This window comes from Bubalus bubalis, chromosome 19, assembly GCF_019923935.1.
Source record: "Bubalus bubalis isolate 160015118507 breed Murrah chromosome 19, NDDB_SH_1, whole genome shotgun sequence".
Lineage (NCBI taxonomy): Eukaryota > Metazoa > Chordata > Mammalia > Artiodactyla > Bovidae > Bubalus > Bubalus bubalis.
This window is the reverse complement of record NC_059175.1, coordinates 39,826,153-39,846,666: the sequence shown is the minus strand read 5'-3', so window position 1 is coordinate 39,846,666 and position 20,514 is coordinate 39,826,153. Positions and strand designations below refer to the sequence as shown.

The following is a 20,514-nucleotide window of genomic DNA, read 5'->3' as shown; positions in this document are numbered from 1 at the left end:
CTCCACTTACCCAGCTTCCAAAAACCAGACTCCCCCCAGATACTTCCATCTAAGCTCCACTCAAGTCCCAGTATGATATGTTCCCACCAAAAATCCAAAGAGAAGGGAGCTTGTCAATGTCAATAAAATGAGGCCTTGAAATTTGCTCTAGATTTAATTCCAGCAATCTATATTTTCTCATCATTTAACGTGGAATCCAGAAATTTGAACAAGAACTTTGACAGGCTCAGGAAATATAACACTTAGAACAGCAAACAAAACTGGTTAAGAAATTTTAGTTCAAACTGATCAAATTGACAGCAAAATAACGTCACATTAAAGGTCTGGGTTGATTTCATTGGGCCATATTAAAAGACACTGTGAAATTCCCGATTACCTTTCTATTTGGGAAATAAACGTAAATGAAGGGACACATTTTAGGGGAAATGATTCACTTTCTCTCCTGAAGTCCTAGAGTACTTTTAAACTCCATCTTTTTATTCAATACCAGGGGTGTTCCTGCTTTGAACATTACAAAGATAGAATGTTTTCCACAAGGAAAGGTGATCTTTCTCGATTTAATCACAGTAATTCAATCTGGCAGCACCGATCTCCCTAAGCCCAAGGTATACCTTAATATGGGTTAATGACATGGCTAGTGTCAGTGAATTCCAGTGTAACACAGTACAAGAACACTGCAATTACCTGACTCAGAGAGACCAGCACATTTCAGTATGCCAAGATTTTAAAATTCCAAATGTCAAGTATACTTTAAGAATAATTGCCAGCACATTAACTTATTCTGCAGTTGCTAGCTGTCATGTAAATACTGCATTTCGCTTACTGTCTTAGGAAAGAGATAGTCACAAAGAACTGACACCTCCTCCACATCTATAAGCCTCACATTTTCCTTTTTATCAGTGTTATGTGGACTGGATGCACTCTAGATTCTAGATTCATCTATGTGGCCACAAGTCACTCTTCATTTCATTTTAATGATTTACTGAATTTCTACTTTGCATCTATACAATGTTACATACTGTTTGGGGAGGGAGCTCTAATGAAGCTGTGCAAATAGTTGATGGAACAAGATTTATATTCAAGGAAGACCTCAGCCCAAAGAACCTTAGCTGAATTCATCATCTGATAACATGTTGGTATTTTTTCAGTTTCTCTTCACATATCATTATCAGCATCATCAAATATTTAGCTGTCTAGTAATATTCCACATTAATGTATTATAACATTGCTGATACTGAAAAGCACTGTCTCTAAACTATCTTCCTCTAAGGAATTAAAAAGAGACTTAAAAAAAATTCAGCATTACTAATACCATATAAATATCATCAACCAATGTGGCAAGGTAGTAGGAGATTCCTTTCCCTTTTCCTGTTAATAATACAGACGTGAGTACAGAGAAATGAAATGTATAATGGTACATATTTTCTGACCACAGAGTGGGGAAGAGAAAACAGATTTGAATAATAACAGGTCTCATAAAAAAAAAAAATAGAGCAAAACAAACTCCCCCATCCAGTGAGGAGATAAAGTACAATACCCTTTAATCCACAGGTTGGCTCCTTCATCTCTGGGACGCCTCGCCTCTGCCTCCTGTATACGACGTGTGGGTGGTACTCTCCCTCAGCCAGCGGATGCTTTTTGACAGGCTCAATGAAGAAGTCTCCATGTGGTAAATGGAAAAATCCAGTCTGTAAATACATGCAAGACAAAGGTTTTATTTGAATTCATTTTTTATCTGGACAAAGAAAATTCACAAAGTGAAAATTATATAGATTAGGATGACCTCTGAAACTCAAAAGACTTTAATAGTCTGCCATTTAGTCTCACAGAAGAACGCCATGTAAATAATTCAGTGAAATGTCTTCATAGTCATAGTTATTAAATGTTTGGGGGTCATGAGCTCTTTGAGACACTAATGAAAAAATGTGTACATACACTGCTGCTGCTGCTGCTAAGTCACGTCAGTCATGTCCAATTCTGTGCGACCCCAAAGACGGCAGCCCACCAGGCTCCACCGTCCCTGGGATTCTCCAGGCAAGAACACTGGACTGGGTTGCCATTGCCTTCTCCTCAAACCCATTGCTGGTTAATCTCAAATTAGCAACAGGGCTTCCTGGGTGCCCTGTTATGGGACTTGTGGATCACAGTTCATGGACATTTTTGGGAAACATTTATCTGTATGTGGGTAGCTCAGCTACATGCTCACATGTGGTTTCATCTTGTTTATTTCGTTTTGACTGCACTAGGTCTTCACTGCTGTGTGCCGGCCTTCTCTAGTCAGGATGAGCAGAGGCTACTTTCTAATTGCAGTATGCAGGCTTCTCATTGCTGTGGCTTCTCTTGTTGCAGAGCGTAGGCTCTAGAGTGTAAGGGCTTCAGTAGTTGTGGAGTATGGTCTCTAGGGCTCAGGCTCAATAGCTGTGGTACACAAGCTTAGTTGCCCCATGGCATGTGGAATCTTCCCAGACCAGGGAGCTAACTCATGTCCCCAGCACTGGCAGGTAGATTCTCAACCACTGGACCACCAGGAAAGTCCCATAGTGGTTTGGCTTGAAGTGTTTAATGCCATTCTGCTCTCAAGGAAACAAAGAAATACAATACTGAGTTCCTGATCTGAGACTTGAGTTTCCAGGAGTCTAAAGCAGACACTTTCATCTCACAGACAGGAGAATTAGCAATAAGTTGGGAAATGATGGGCAACAAGTAACTCTTTCTGGAGGTCAGGTCTAGAAGAAGGATGGTATAGCCGACAACTCTGTCTTCTCTTTGTGAAAGTTTCTGAGTGCCCATTTAAGACATTTAGAAGCTGCTTTGCCAATGACCTCCTATGACAGACTTAACTCTCAGGATCTGAATCCTATGTTGATGAAAAAGATGGCTTGCCCCAGACACCCTGTTTGCAGCATCACACTGGAGTGACCAAGAGCTCAGACTTTGGAATTAGCCTGTGTTCACATTGCAGCTCCTCCACTTTTTAGTTCTGTGATGTGGGACAAATGACTTGCTCAGTTTGAGCTTTCTCAACTAAAAAATGAGGATAACCAAGGGACGCTGTGAAGCTTAAATGAGTTAATATATGCAAAGCTCCTAGAAAAGGGTGTGGCCTACAGGCTTATTTGTTATTAGACTCTTTCCAGATGTCAGGTTTCATGTCTTTTCATTGTCTTAGGGTATCTAGAGTCAATATAACAGTTTAATGAATATTGTTTACAAAAATAAACCTGGAAAGTTTGAGGTTAGTAAAACTGTGAACAGGTCCCAAAGTTCAAGGTCACTCATCACATCTCAGCAAGCCAGGGCTGCTCTGCTCCGTAGGTGAGTCTGAAGATGAGCTGAGTACACTCCCTGCCCTCACCCCAGGCTAGGAAGCAAAAGGGGCTCCATGAAGCGAAATGCTCTCTGTTGAACAGGCTTTGACTCTGGGTTCTTTCCAAAACGGTGCCACACTGTTGCTGCTGTTCAGTCACTAAATCGTGTCTGACTCTTTGTGACCCCATGGACTGCAGCACACCAGGCTCGCCTGTCCTTCACTATCTTGCGGACTTTACTCAAACTCATGTCCACCGAGTCAGTGATGCCATCCAACCATCTCATCCTCCATCACCCCCTTCTCCTCCTCCCTTCAACCTTTCCCAGCATCAGGGACTTTTCCAATGAGTCAACTCTTCATATAGTAATATAACCAGATCTGAATATACACCTCACACCTTCTTATTTTGATTACTGACTTTTAAGTATCTTCGATAATAAGGAGAATAGAAAAAAAAATTTACTGAAAGTCATAAGAATAGCTGTGTGACCTTGAATAGGTCACTCAACCTGTAAAATGTAGATAATGCCTACCACCTCACAGGGCTGTCAGGAGGAGCAAATGAACTGAGGCTTATCAAAGTGCCATGCAAACAGCTTTACAAATGCACAGTGATAATATTTTAGCTACCAACACCAATAGCTGACATCTGGCTTCAAATTTGCTCACATTTGCTGACAGTTTTTTTTTTCTCAGCATCTTTCTTTGAGAAAAAAAAACCTCTGGGACAAGAAGCATTGACAAGGTCCAGACTGTAAAGTAGCTAGAAACAGACTCATGTAGGGCTGAGATTCAGTTTTATTTCTACTCTGAGACAAAGACCAGGGACATAAATAGACAGTGGACCTCTTGCAAATGGAGCTCATTTGTTCCACGGAAATTAAATAGAAGGCAAGGACTCCTCAGGCACGGCTGGAGTGCAGTCCCTTTGTGCAACTTCCATCAATCTAATACTAAAGTCTTTGAAGGAAAAAAAAGTAACATCAACAAGAAGGATGAACTGGTATTTCTCCAGCCTCAAATTTTGGACCCAGGTGGTGCAGAAGAAACACATGGGACTCCAGTTGAGAACACAATAACTGTTTTATGGGCAACATGAATGAGGGTGCCCAAAAGTCAAATGAGCATTTTCTTAACTGCTTCCTCCATTTGCATTTTTACACAAGGCCAGTTTTGCCAGCAGGCACCTGGAAATCAGCTACCTCTCCATCCTAAATACTTCTCAGAAGCTGGACGGAGCCCAAGGAAAGCTGGGTGACTCATCAGCTGGAGGGGAGGCAGGACATCTGCTCATAGGAAGGAGAGGGTGCTGGCCTCAGGACCCCATGTGTATTGCAGAGAAGGGATGGACAGGAGAGGAGATGAAGAGATGCTGCTGGTTCCAGGAGGGTGAGGTGAGAAGATTTCCCAGCTGAGCTCTGCATCTCCTTCTCCCTCAACATATAAACACAGAGCTTTATACACCTGGTACCCAAGGGGCCACAGTTCACTGGTCTCTTCTCGTCTAACCAGAGCTGGGTCATGCTGGAAAATCATACACCCTTTGCATTCCAATAGAAGTAAGGACTGGCTCCATGCTCTCCCTGAAGCTAACTGCCCAAGAGGGCCACCTTCTTCTGTTGCCAGCTCTGGATCTGAATCAGAGAAGGCGCTCTACATTCCACTCTCCTTTATATACTGCTTACTTCTTGCATCTTTTTTCAAAAACTTTTATTTTATATTGCAGTAGAGCCGATTAACAATGTCGTGATAGTTTCAGGTGGACAGCAAAGGAACTCAGCCATACATGTATCTGTTCTCCCCCAAGGTCTTCCCAGGTGGCTCAGATGGTAAAGAATCTGCCCACCAATGCAGGAGACATGGGTCGGGAAGATTCCCTGGAGGAGGAAATGGCAACCCACTCCAGTATTTTTGCCTGGAGAATCCCATAGACAGAGGGATTGGGATCCTGATGGACAGATCCCAGGACAGATCCTGATGGGCTACCTTTATGGGGTCACAAAAGAGTTGGACACAATTTAGTGACTAAACAAACAAAAAATTCTCCCCCAAACTCCTCTCCCATCCAGTCTACCAGATAACATTAAGCAGTTTCCTGTGCTAAATAGTTAGGTTCTTGTTGGTTATCCATGTTAAATAAATCAGTGTGTGTGTGTCACCTCTCATATTTTTGAAGGAGACCGAGAATGGACATGAAGAAAAACTATCCAGTTCTCTGGGGAATTCTCAGATTCCTGAAAGAACCAGGGCAGGGTGAGCCCCTGGCAGAAGCCCAAAGAACACAAGTTGCCCTTTCACCTCCGTTCACCTCAGTCATCTCTTTCTCCTCTCAGCATCCCAGCATGCTGCTCAGTGTCTTTTGGAAATAAACTCACCTCATTGTTCTAAGTTATAAATACCTGAGCATGCTTCCTGAGGCACTAAGAATTATTCTAAATAAACTTTATTTCAAAGTACTATAAACCTGCAGAAAAATATACAAGTTATAACTGCAAAGTCCCATAAAACTTTCACAGAAGAAACACCTAAATTCAGGAAGAGAAGCTTTCCAGTAGCACGAAACTACCTGCTTCGCTTCTCACTCAATATCACCCCCAGGGGTAACCTTATTCTGATTTCTAACACTAATACATTCATTTTAAATCTTTCCTTAATTCTTTACAGGAAGGGTCACTTGATACAAAAAGTAATGTCTACTCCATGAGTGCTAAGTCACTTGTCATGTCTGACTCTTTGTGACCCCCTGGACTGTAGCCCAACAGGCTTCTCTGTCCATGGGATTCTCCAGGCAAGAATACTGGAGTGGGTTCCCATGCTCTTCTCCAGGGGATCTTCCCCACCCAAGGATCAAACCTATGTCTCTTAAGCAGGTGGGTTCTTTACCACTAATGCCACCTGGGAAGCCCTAATAACGTCTACTAGTTCATTTCAAATGTTAGAGACTGGCCGCTGAAAGAAATTTAAGGCAAGGAGATGCCTTGCTACTGCTACTGCTAAGTCACTTCAGTCGTGTCCAACTCTGTGCGACCCCATAGACAGCAGCCCACCAGGCTCCCCCGTCCTTGGGATTCTCCAGGCAAGAACACTGGAGTGGGTTGCCATTTCCTTTTCCAATGCAGGAAAGTGAAAAGTGAAAGTGAAGTCACTCAGTCATGTCTGACTCTTAGCGACCCCATGGACTGCAGCCTACCAGGCTCCTCCATCCATGGGATTTTCCAGGCAAGAGTACTGGAGTGGGATGCCATTGCCTTCTCCAGAGATGTCTTGAGACCCATTAAATCAGACTCTTCCTACTGCTTCCTCCTCAGCCCCAGACGGTGGGGATGAGACAAAGGGCTGAGCTACCTTGGTGAGAATCATCTGGCATTGAACCTCTACTGCTCTCTGCTAAGGAGGAACAGGGGTAGGACCTTCAGAATCTTTAGGACCAATTTATTTTTCCTAGTCTTCCACTGAGAATAGTTGCCTATAACATCTCCTTCTCCTCAACTCCTATCAAAGTATTAGTCATCTGGATGTACTTGATGTTATACTTCAGTTAGTGCAATGATTTTGGGTCCAGTGGGAAACAGGCAGTGTCTTACAAGAAATTTGTGAATAGACTGTTCTAGAATTGCAAAGCCATGAGGCCTTGAAGAGTCACCTGGTCTAGGCTGTCATGCCTTCAGCTTTTACCACAGGTAAAAACAGCAGGCTGAAGAATAAAAACAATGGTATTGTAAAAGACATGGGGGAACTTATCAAACCAGTTCCAACACTCAACACTCAGGGCCCTGTATTGCACAAGTCAAGGGGGTGATATTCACGTAGATAAAACTGTGAGTGGAGCCCCCTAGAGGTGTGCGATGGAGCATTGTCACTAACTCATTAGCCTGTCCTGGAAAGAAATTCCTGTTCATTTGAAAATGTCAGAAGTTACCAGATCAGTTTGTTTTTTCCCGTGGTGATGAAGACAATAACATGAACATATTCTGAAATCAAGAACAGAAAAAAATTGATTTGGGATAAAGATGTATCCAAGACACTCAGTTATAGTACATAGATCACTGGGAAAGATATCACCTGTGGCCTACTATATACACAGGAAAGAAGATAAAATAAGACCCCCCCCCCCAAAATCACCCTTCTTGATGATCAATCTGCATCTGTCACATGTCCAGCCCGGGGCTAAGATGTCTAAGAGGGGCAGTGACCCCTGCCCTTGAGGTTTACAACCTAGCCAGGAAGACAAGACTGACATCCATAAAATAGCAGAAAGGAGAACAGCAAAGACCTAGAATTTTTGTGTCAAAAAAGGGTACAGTGCTCACATGTCCCAAGAGGTTGGTCCATGACCTCTGGGCCTAGAGGCCAGCCCTTAAGTCCTGTATCACAGTCCCTTCTCGACCAAACACAGCATCCTTGCAGAAGGTGGGGGATGTGTCTCCCTAAGTGCTACAGATTCCAGTCCTGTGGTCCAGGAGAGACAAAGGCCACTGAGGTAAATGCTTTTAGAGGGCACAGACAGACTGAACTTCTACAGTCTCCAATAAACCTGGACCAGCCCTAAAGCCATGACAACCTGCCAGAATTATTAATTTTTAACTTTTCTGTTGCTGGGTTGTTAGAGGAAGAACAACTTTCTATCATTTAATGCATAGCCAGGACCTTAAGTCAGAAGTCAGGGGATGACAGAAGCCACAAAACACAGAGCTGAGACCACTGGGAAGATTAGTCCAGGAATAACCTCTCCCACCTGCCGTGACGCCAAGAGCTCCCTGACAGGCCCCCATGGAGACAAAAGGGAGTGTAACTGGCAATGTCATTGATCCACAGATTCTACATATTAGTCTTAGCAGCCTTAGGTAAAGCTCAGGCCAGAAACATGTATCTGGTTCATCCACCTGTTAGTCACCCATATGCCGGGCAGGTATTGTTAACAATCAGATCTGGCCCCCACCTCCTAGAACAATGCTGTCAAATAGAACTTCCTGCGATGACAGAGATGTTCTACATCTGCATTGTTTGTTTGTTTGTTTTTAAAGATTTTTATTTTTATTTTTTTTTTAACCTTTCTATACGCCAAAGAATGTATTTGCATTTTGGTTTCTTTGTCTTTCCATTGGAGAATGTATCCTATTTACATCTGATAAAATTACTAACATTATTGGGTTTAAATAGACCACTGTATTGTTTTCTGTTTGTCCCATATGTTCTTATGTTTCTTTAGCTATCTTTTTTGGCCTTTTCTGAATTAATCAATTATCACTCTCTTTTAAATACTATTACCTATGTATGCAGTTTCTCTTAGTTATTACCTTAGAGATTATAACATTCCCCTTTTACTCATCAGAATCTAGTTTAAAACTAGTCCTTTTACCATGACATGACAGATGCATCTGCATTGTTGATAGCCTCTAGAGCCTCATGTGTCTGCTGAGCACTTGATCTGTGGCTAATGTAACAGTGGAACTGAATTCTTAATTTCATTAAACTCTATTATCTTTAAACAGCCCTAGGTGATTAATAGCTGCCGTGTGTGTGTGTGTGTGTGTGTGTGTGTGTGTGTGTGTTAGTTGCTCAATCATGGCCGACTCTGTGACCGTATGGACTGTAGCCTGCCAGGCTCCTCTGTCCATGGATTCTGAACAGCATATATCTAGACCACGGCTGACTAGTGAAGAAAGGGATCCATACACGTTTATATCACACAGTGACAGGTGCTAGAATCAAGGGCAAATCTGAAGACTTATTTTAAAAACAGGCTACAAATATGTGACATTTCACTGATCACAGTTTGTTTTCTGTAATCAAGTCAATCAGGAGCCGGCTTAGAAATACCAGTGTAATGCACACAGACTTCAGAGAATTGAAACGGGCAACCAGGTATAAAAAATGCAACACTTACCAAGATTAAAATGAATCATCAGGAACAATTTGGCAGGACAAGGGCTGTGTGAAGGGGCTGCCATCATCCTGAGGCCAGATCAGAAGGGATATGAAAGTACCAGGAAAAGCCTGGGACTGGGCTTATGATCAGACAGCATCAAAACCCCAGCTCTACTTCTAGAAGGAGCTGTTCCCATGAGAGCCCTAGAATATCAACCTACGTGTCGTCATACCTCTCTGATGCTCATAAGAGGAACCTGTCTAAACCCTAATATACACAAGATCATCTACCAATCACTGGCTGTCAGTTCAGAGGCTAAGTAGTAGAAAAAATATCCCTTCATTGAAAAATTGATGAGATGGGTTCAAAAAATATATACAATCAAAAAGTTATAACAGGGTTTAATTGGAAGCACAAGCTATGGTCAAGTTGGGCTTCCCACATGGCACTAGTGGTAAAGAACCTGCCTGACAATGCAGGAGACATAAGAGACGCAGGAAGATCCCCCAGAGAAGGGCATGGCAACCCACTCCAGTATTCTTGCCTGGAGAATCCCATGGACTGAGAATCCCTGTTGGGCTACAGTCCATAGGGTCACAGAGTCAGACATGACTGAAGTGACTTAGCATGCACAGCATGCATGGTCAAATTAGTTAATACATAGAGCCTCTGTTTTCTCATCTGTAAAATGGGGCAAAATCTATCTTAATTAGCACAGTTGTAACTATCACAGACATTTTCTATAAAATGCCTAGCAGAAGGGTTGACATACATATGGTAGGTAGCCATAAATGTACAGTAGCTCATTTTATTTTTTTTTTCTTGTTTAATTTTTTTCCACTTTTTATTTATTTTTTTTACTTTACAAGTAGCTCATTTTATCATAGCATCATCCACAGTGAAGATGAATATAAAGGAATGACTGAAAGCAATTATTCTCATGCTCAGCCTTTTGTTTCATCTCTTAGCTGCAAGTTCTCTTGGCTTCAGCTTTCTCATGTGAAAAATATAAATAGTGGTAGTAACTTGCTAATTAGCTTATTAAAAGGTGTCATGTGTATTAAATGAATTAGTATAGAGTGCTTGCAGAACTGCCAGCACACAGCATGTACCTAATAAATGTGAGTTATTAGCTATTATGATAGTATAAGGAAAACTCATCCCAGATGCCTGATGTGATGTTTATGTCACTGTAACACACTACGAGGTGCCCAGGTTACATATTATTTCTTGGGTCTGTCTGTGAGGGTGTTTCCAGATGTCATTAGCATATAAATCAGTGGACTCAGTAGACTGCTGTTTCCAATGTGGGTGGGTACCATTCAATTTCTTCAGGGTCAGATCATCTCTGGCCCTCAGACTGGAGCTGACACCTCAGCTGTCCTGGCTGTCAGGCCTTCAGCCATGGACCAAATTACACCATAGCTGTCCTGGTTCTCCAGCTTGCAGATGACAGATTGTGCAATTTCTCAGCCTCCATAATCGTGTGAGCCAGTTCTTCATAATAATTACATTAATTAGGGGAGAATCAGTGGTGCATGGATGTAAATTGAATTGCCTGGAAATTTTGAGAGGAGACAGAATTGATAGATTTCTCTTTCTTGCTGTTTGATAGTCTTAGAGCTGGAAGCGATGGTGGGAGACTTCTCAAACTTCACACACCTCTCAGCCTGGGAGGCTGGTTTTCAGAGCATGTCTTAGGAATAATCAAGCCCAATTCCCAAGCTGGGATTTCTTCAAATGAACCAAGGCTGAAATCTTCAATAAACTTAGTGTGAGTGTCAGCACATAGTATATACCTAATAAAGTCTCTAGGTCAACGATGGGTGCCAGATCCGACCTTCCCCCTTCTCCTACTGGAAACAGAATAATCTACAGCAGAATTTGTGTTCCCCTAGCAGAAAAGTCCGGGGACAGGGCTGAGTTCAACACTCAACTCCAGCACGATTAAGCAAGGTAGCTTTACACAAGTCATTTAGTCTCTCTGAGCCTCACTCTCCTCATCTATAAAATGGGGTTGACAACATATTCTTTGCTAAAGAATTTTGACAAGAACAGAATAAGGTAATTCTTATAAGGCCTTGCTGTCTTCATGGATTCCTTCAAAGTGATGTGCTTGGACTCCTCCCGGTGATTCAATCAATCATTTCCATACCTTGTAGTTCAGTTGGTAAGTCATATCCAACTCTTTGCGATCCCATGGACGGCAGCATGCCAGACTTCCCTGTCTTTCACTGTCTCCCAGAATTTGCTCAAATTCACATACATTCAGTCTGCTATCTGGCAGGCATGGTTAACATGCTTGTTTTATGGTTGTCCCAGTTTTGAGTTTCAGAAGAAAACCTTCGGCTTACATAAGAGCAGAAAAGTTGCCTAGTAACTAGTTTTCTCATTTCTTACTTGACAGTACTTGGAACTGAGTGCATTTATTCAATTATAGTTCCCAAGAGCTCTCTCCACAGATTCACTATTTTTCTTAAGGAAGATAGATAGATAGGTAGGACAGCCACTCAGCCCGATTAAGTGGATTTTTAGAAATTTAAAATGTAACTACCAAAGAGAATGAGGCATCAAATGATCCACTTATTTCCAATTCTAGTGTGCAGAAGAACCACATGGAAAGCTTATTAAAAACACATACACTGGGAAGCCTTGTCCAGACATTCTAGTTAGTAAGTTTAATGTGATACCCAGGAATCCACATTTTAGCAATCACCTTGAGGTTGCTGACAGATAATCCGTGTACTATACTTTGGAAAACACTACATTTTCCCCTTAGGTGGTGCTTGATTGCTTTTTAACTTCTCCCACCAACAGATAGGCATAATACTATGAATATGATGAAATACTCATACTGACTCTAATCAAACAGTTCATCTCAATTGAAAGAAGTTTCAGCAATAATGATTGTTGATTGTAGTTCATGAAGAATATTCCCTGAAGTTTGCAGGGAAGGCCCATAACATTTTGGCAGATCAGGACACTTTAAAGATGCAAAAAATAAAAAAGTTTAAATCATTCTAGGAAATGGGTCAATAAATGTTTTGGATTTGAAATGTGAAATAAATGTGAAATTATTTCACAGGAGAAAATATGCAGACTGAAATAAGCTGGCCTGACACAAATCCTGATGAACCCCACCAAATCTACTATTCTCAAAAATTAAAAAGGGAATTTTTATCACATCTCAAACCATGTGTTCCCAGATAAGCCATCAGAATCAGCAAGATCATCTAAGAGCCTGTAGCAACCAAAAACTCATCAGAACTTCTCTGTCACACTGTATTCAGGGACAGGCAGTTTGACAGTTTCACAAAATGGTCTTTCTAGCCCCATCAGACACCTAAGGTCATTTCTGACTTCTTCTCTTTCTCCCAAAAATCTTCTATCAGAACAATTTTTGTTTCTCAAAATTTCTCTATGTCTTTGCTTTTTTTTTTTTTTTTTTTTTTGTCTCTCTAAGCAGTAATCCATGTTTGTCAACTCTAGAAAATACGTCCAACCAAAAGGGAGAGAGAGAGGAAAAAAAAAAAAAAAAAAAAACAGCTAACACCTTGGGAGCCCAGGAAACATGTTATTAGGGAGAACAAGCAAAAGCATTGTCTCCCACGGGGAGCAGAAAACCATTAGGGTAGGCTCAGCTGAGGCACAGCACTATTTTTTTCATGATGCCTCAGCAGGCCTTCATTCTCATCAGAAACTACCCTAAGGATGCAAATCCCTCCCTGGGCTATGGAGAACACGGCCCTGGTCTTGCTTCTCTCACTGTGACAATCTCTGATGGGCAATAAGCCCCAATCAGGGAGAGCTCCCATCAACGGAAAGAGCACAGCAGCCTGTCAAGACTGTTGCTATGGCCACCAAAGTGATTCTGAACTGAAACAGAGCATTCCAGGGATGTTTACCAATGGCTCAGGGCCAAAGGGGAATGCCTTCTCTGGTGGCTTGGTGATGGGAGCTGGCAAACCAGGAGAGAATTTCATAGCATGTTAACTTCACTAAGTACCACAGCAGAGAAAGGGAAAAAAATAAAGAGCAGGTCTAGTGTAAGATGCTAAAGACGTGAATGTGAGCATTAGGAAATATTATACCCTCATTGTATTCTAAAATGGAATTAGTTAAAGCAAGATTTGCCTTTCCACAGGCTCTTCATGAAAGAATAAGTCCACACCCATTGTCTCCACTTTATATGCCACACCAAAGTCATAACTATAGTGGGACAAACTTATTTTAGTTATTTGTAATCTCCTACAACCCTGTAAGGAGAATGGGTCTGGGTAACTTTAGTACTTTTCAACCAAGGGCAAAAGAAAAAAAATCTTTTTTTTTTTTTTTTTTTTTAGAAAAAAAGAATAGACTTCTACTATGAAAATAGAATAGACTTTCACATCCTTGAAGACAACATTTAAGTGGTAGGAGGAAGGGAAATAGCAACTGAGGAAGTCTTAAACAACTGTGTTTAAGAGAGAAGGGACAAGTTGGGAGTCTCAGAAATAATCCAGATGTAAACAAAGTGGCACCTGGAGAAGCAGAGGCTGAAAAGGAAAGAAAAAAAAAAGCCCACAAGAGAAGATGTATCGGCCAGTGGTCAACGAAAAAGACATGCAAAAGGAAAATGGGGATTTTTGCTAGCATCATAAGAAATGTACAAGGTAAACTCCTGTGTCTCTTCTACCTGTGAAACCTTCAATAAAAGAAACACTGTTCTCTAATACTTTTTGTGACTAGAAATGCTGTATTCTCCATCACAGATGGTACAAGAAGAAAAGAGAGTCACTAAATGATACATAGGAGGAACCTCTTTTCCTCTTTAGGTAGAGGGTGAAAACATCTACTTGAGGCAAGCAGGAAAGGCGTCTGTAAAACTGCTCTGAAGAATGGGAGAAGCCACCAGCCTTTGATGGAGCCCAGTTGAAGTCTCAGCTGAGACTGTGAGCCACTGAAAAGCAAGTCAAAGGAAATGACAAACAGGGCAAATGAAGAAGAGGTCGTGATCAGAAAGAGGAGTATTAAAGTTTAAGCATTTAGAGTTTATAATGTAAATGTGGTGTGGTGGAATGAATCTAGCCCCCAAAAGATATCCACAGCCTAAGCCCTGGCACCTGTGAGTAGGTTACTTTACATGGTGTGTGGGACTTTGCAGATGTAATTAAATTAAGGATCTTGAGAGACGGAGACTGTTGACCCATGGTATTTGGAAGAGTCCTATAAGAGGGAAGCAGGAGGATCAGAATGAGTAGTGGGGGAGGTAACAACAGAAGCAAGAGGGTGTAATGAGGTGAGGAAGGGGCCACAAGCCAAGGAACAGAGGTGGCCTCTAGAAACTGAAAAAGGTAAGAAAACAGATTTCCCCTGAAGCATCCAGAAGGAAAGTGACCCCAAGGACGCTCATTAGTCATGACCTCCAGAACTTGTTGTTTTAAACCACTGCATTCGTAGAGATTTGTTAAAGCAGCCTCAGGAAACTCATTAACGGGAGACTGGTCATGGGAAAAGGTCACCAAAGTGAACCCCACTGAAGGAGTCTAGGAAAGGGAAGTCAAGAAGGTTAAGGGTCCATGAAGTTAAGATGTTCATCTTGACTTGCAGCTAAAAAGACCCTTCACATTGTGAGCCCAGTATATAACCAACAATTTCAGGAAGCAATGCTTCCTTATTTTCCTATTTAGGTGGCATTCTGATACATTCTATTTTGTTTTAATCAATTTAAATCCTGGTTCTAAAACACTAAGCTGATTTCACATTCATGTAATGGATTACAACTTGCAGATCCAAAAACTGATATGGTGGGGAGAACTTGGACTTTATTGTTAAATCTGGATCTGAGTTCTTATTCTAGTTCTATGCTTTCTTCCTGTGTGACCTTGGTCAAAGTGGCTAACCAATGAGTCTCAGGTCATTCTTATGAGAAATGGAGAATGCCCAATTGCTAAAGCTGTTAAGAATAAATGAATTGTTGTGAGGAAGCACCTATTACAGAGGCTGGCATGTAGCATTAATTCAAAAATAGCAGCTTCTTGTAAAATCAGAGAAGCTTATCCTAAGATACTTCAAGGGTCAATTTTTCAGTAGATACTGGAATTGCTTCCTCACCTCCACTCATCCACACCATAAATGTTCTTCTAATGAGGAAAGATAGTTCTCAAGGCATCCACCATTGCTAAACTAATTATTAAAAATCTCTTTCCTTTATGGTATGTGTGCCATAACTTCCATTCATCATCTTAGTTCTGCCTTGTGGAGCTATGCCAGAACATGTCTAATATCTTTTATACATAAAAGATGCTTGCTTCTTGGAAGAAAAGCTATCACAAACCTAGATCGCATATTAAAAGGCAGAGACATCACTTTCGGCAATAAAGGTCTGTATTGTCAAAGCTATGGTTTTTCCAGTAGTCATGTACAGATGCGAGAGTTGAATCATAAAGAAGGCTGAGCACCATAGAAGTGATGCTGTTGAACTGTGGTGTTCAAAACACCACAGTGTGTTTGACTGCAAGGAGATCTCCTTGAATGCAAGGAGATCAAAGTAGTCAATCCTAAAGGAAGTCAACCCTGTATATTCACTGGAAGGACTGATGCTGAAGCTCCAATACTTTGGCCACCTGATGGTAAGAGCTGACTTATTCAAAAAGATTCTGACGCTGGGAAAGATTGAGGGCCGGAGGAGAAGGGGGTGGCAGAGGATGAGATGGTTGGATGACATCACTGACTCAATGGACATGAGTTTGAGCAAACTCCAGGAGATAGTGAAGGACAAGGAAGCCTGGTGTGCTGCAGTTCATGAGGTCTCAAAGAGTTGAACACGACTTAGCAACCGAACAACAACAACAAAATATATAATATTTACTTAAGTATACTGGATAATATTTATCATGCACCACTAAGACTTCTCTTTTCAGCCTAAATATTTGCACTTCCTTCAACCATTTTTCATTTCTTATTGTGCTAATCCTTCAGCAACCTGGTTAAGCTCCTTGAAATAGTACTACAGTTTGTCAATTTCTCTCCAAAAATCACACTGAATTGGACACTGAGATCCCAGCACTTCAATGCCATCAACTTTGGAGAAATGAAATAGTGGGAAAAGTATATATATTTTCTCCCTTCACAATAATCAAATTCTTCAGGGGAGAAATTGATGAGGCAAAAATGTGGTCTAATAAGGACTTACTCCTTTTACTAGGGCTTAAAGAAATGATCTATTTTCTCCAGGGAGTTAAATGAAGGGCCAGGAAATAGGCTTCAGAATTGAGGGAACACAGTAACAACACGGAGGACAGAATGTCTCAGTACTCTCTGAAGTTCAATGATTTTTTTCTTTAAACACAGCCCTGAGTTGACTAGACATCTCCTTCATTAGAGTTTGATTTCCCTGACATTCTGACCCTTATTTCAGCATTGAGGTGCAGATGACCAGTAAACAGTTTATGGCAGTGCTGTTTGGAATATGAACAGACCACACCAAAACCAGCCCTCTGTAAAAACAGTTCCAATTTCTCTGTAAAATCTGCAGGCAATACCTCAATGTTACTGCAGGGGAAAAGGTGGTCTAAGAGTACAGTGAGTTGGCTTTTTTTTCCCCCCACTGCATTGCAGGCAGATTCTTTACCAACCGAACTATCAGGGAAGCCCTTCAACGTTTTACTTAGAAGAATTTCAAACGTACAAAAAACTCAAAGAACAGTAAAATAAACATCCATACAGTTGCACTTGGATTTAAAAAATACTAATATTCTGCCACTTTTGAAATATATAGGCTGTACTATTTGAAAAGTAACTTGCAGACAGGATGGCAATTCAGCTTTAAATACATGAGCAAGCCTGTCCTAAGAAGCAGGTACTCTTCCTACATAACCACAGGTCCATGACCTCACCTAAGAATTAGCAATCATTGTACATAATCCTAATTTCATTCCATGTTCAAATTTCCCATATTGTTCCCTCCAAAATCTTTTAGAGTTATTCATTGTTTCTTTATTTCATTGTTTGTAATCTAGAACTAGTTGAGTTTAATACAATGCATTTTGGTTGTTTTATAATAAATTTTTAAAAAAAGTAATGTACCTCAAGCACACAAGTTTAAAAAGTGGAATATTTTTAAAGCCTGTTATGAAAAGCAATAATATTTTGTTCTACCTCTCCCAATCCCCAAAGGTAATGATTCTTGACTTTTTAACCTTATTCTTCTGTAAATTATCTCTATGTTTTCTCAATAACATGCTGTTATTTTTAAAAATCAGTTTTAGGCATTATCTAAAGTATTGTGCCTGCTATAATAGATGAGGACTGGCTTCCTTACACAAAGCCCATGCCATTTTCTCATATCATTACTTCTGTCAAACCAATAGAGATGACTATTATTTAGTCTCTAAATAGTGTCTGACTCTTTTGTGACCCATGGACTATATGGCCCATCAGGCTCCTCTGTCCATGGGATTTTCCAGGCAAGAATACTGGAATGGGTTGCCATTTCCTTCTCCAGGGGATCGTCCCGATCCAGGAATTAAACCCGTGACTCCTGCACTGCAGGTGGTTCTTTACCTCTGAGCCACCAGGGAAGCCACATAGATAACTGTAGTTCCATTTCTAAAACAACGTAAAGGCAAACCTGAAACTCAGCCAGGTGACACTGACCACTATCTACTCTATTAGTTGGTCTCCAAGCCACACAAGGTACTAGTATTTCCTTTATGTACAGCCATTTGTTTTCCCTGGAATTTCTACTTGTTTTACTTTTCTTATTGTGCTGGCTTCCTGTTATAATAATCCATTATTTTTAAATCCCCAATGTATAAGGCACTGTTCTATGGACTCCTGTTTTTCCTTGGACATATCCCCTTGAGCTCTCCATCTCTCTTCAGTTCAGTCACTCAGTCGTGTCCGACTCTTTGCCACCCATGGACTGCAGCACGCCAGGTCTCCCTGTGTATCACCAACTGCTGGAGTTTTCTCAAACTCATGTCCATTGAGTCGGTGATGCCATCCAACCATCTCATCCGCTGTCATCCCCTTCTCCTCCTGCCTTCAATCTTTCGCAGAATCAGGGTCTTTTCAAATGAGTCAGTTCTTCAAATCAGGTGACCAAAGTATTGGAGTTTCAGCTTCAGCATCAGTCCTTCCAATGAATATTCAGGACTGATTTCCTTCAGGATGGACTGGTTCAATCTCCTTGCTGTCCAGGGGACTCTCAAGAGTCTGCTCCTGCCTAGAGGTTCATAGTTCCGCTCTGGGCTATGTATGCTATGCAGGGACTTCCCTTGATCATACCTCTAAGTTAGAGCCACTGATTTTTTGGTTCTCACATTTTTATGTTTCTTCTAGCACCCATTTTTAAAAGTCAGAAGTTTTTCTAAACATCAATCCTTTCTGGGTGTCCCCTTCTTCTCTCCCCAAAAGGTTTAGGGTCATCTCTTGACCTATGCTACTTGAAAATTTTCAAATTTATATGCCTTTGAGTGAATCTTCTCTCATCCATTGTATGGGACACTCAGAGGTCCGTCTCACTCTGGTTACTGCATTTTTCAGCTCTTCAGTTATGAAAAATACTCTTGGATGTTGGACCTTCTGGATTGCTCCTCCATTTTCCTTATTTTTTCTCCCATCTTTTCTAACTCTTAGTCTTCTTTATTAATTTTGTGGGAGATGATCTTGACTTTATCTTCCAACGTTTCCATTGATTTCTTATAAATTGCATCAATCTTTTTTTTCTCATTCTTGGCCTCTAGCTGTTCTTTTTCACAGTATCATTTTCTTGTTCTATGGGCACAATCAACTCTAGAATACTTCTAAGGACTCTCTTTATAGGTTTTATGGCTTGTCTATTGGTTTGTTGCATTCCTTCATGTTTCCTGCATCTGTTTTCTCCAAAGTTAATTTTTCCTGTTTACACTGCTCTATTGCTTTCTTATTGGAAGCTTCCCTAAAATGTCTTGACCTCCTTGCTTATCCGTCCACATTTACGAGGGAGTGCTGAAAAGCTGGTAAAGTGCTCTGTGCATGTATGGAGGACTTTTGACTGTTTAAGTGAGGGGTCTGATAGGTGCCTAATCCGTGTGGCTGGAGGCTTTCCTAAATGCCAGAATGTAATGGTCATTTTGGGGAGAACCACTTAATTCATGCAGAGAAGAAAAGTCTAGCCTACGGCTTAGGGGACAGACATCTGCCTGCAGTAATTCTGCTTAGAAGCCGACAACAATTCTATTTTCAGCCCCATGCCTTCATCCTCCCTGCCCTTCACATATCCAGCACTTCTAAGTCCCAAAATGCTTTGTGGTCAAATCAACTTCCTCCTTGTCTATATCCCACCTGTATGTACAGTCTGGGGTCAGGCTCACTTGGCATGAAATATCAGTTATTACTTGTCCCACTTTCCATTCTCTGGAATTTTGTCTAAATATTATATCCTAAGAGAGCTCCTCTCTTATTCTCCATTATTATTAGGAAGGAAAGGAAACCTATTGTTCCACCTGTCATCTTTGACAACTTGTTGATGGTTCCAAGAACATTCAAAATAAAAATTATTAGATTAATAAGACATACTTTAACAGATTTAAATAAACAATGAATTAAACCTTCACACCAACAAAGATATTATAACACTGAAATTCACCCTTTTTTTAACTAAGAAAAATAAGTCTACTTTTCTTTCAATTTGCCATTTGAAACTATTTATATTTCAAATAATTCATAATAGAGAAATGATAAGCGGCATAAAACATTTTAAAAATCCCTACCAAAAGAATAATTATACACTAAATAGAATAATTTTACACTAAAATAACATGGCATTCTTATCAAATTCTATGCAGCACAAACAATTTAGTTAATTCTGGAAAGCATGTGCTGAATTCTATAGAACTTTCTGAAGCACCTAAGTGATAACTCATCATTTGTGTTTACTCATCATTTGTGACCTTGCAGTAACCTTAACCTTGATGAGGGTGATATTCTTGGAGATGAACTGGCTGGGAGCAGGGAAGAGCGGGTAGGGCTGGAGAACGTGAATGTACACCGAGAAGAAGACAGAGAAGAGGGAAAGGACAAACATACCAGAAAAGAAGATAAGGGGAAAGGAGTACAGAAAGAGAGAGAAAGGAAAGAGTGGGAGGCTGGGAAGAAGAGAAAGAAAGAGCGAAACGTGTACCGCTCTCAAATCTAGGAAGTGGGAAAATACCTGAAATAAATTCACTAAAAGGCAGTAAGAATACAGGCTTAGAAATGTCCTTAAGTCAGTAGATAAAACAACAGGGTTTATCAGGTACCACTTATGTTTGAAAACATTTAATGGCTGTGAGAAAACGTCCTGGGGAGGTGACCGTGCACGCCTGTGCTA

At 40.9% G+C, this 20,514-nt stretch overlaps 1 protein-coding gene across 3 annotated transcripts in view; it reads right to left on the bottom strand.

The window, feature by feature from the left end:
- The window catches only part of ADAMTS12 (ADAM metallopeptidase with thrombospondin type 1 motif 12), a 380,497-nt gene that overhangs the window by 244,702 nt on the left and 115,281 nt on the right, over window positions 1-20,514 (bottom strand). For all 3 annotated transcript variants that reach the window (XM_006071881.4, XM_044932579.2, XM_044932578.2), the window contains one exon: window positions 1,538-1,688. In XM_006071881.4, the coding sequence (XP_006071943.3) occupies window positions 1,538-1,688 (151 nt within the window). The remainder of the gene's footprint in view (window positions 1-1,537; window positions 1,689-20,514) is intronic.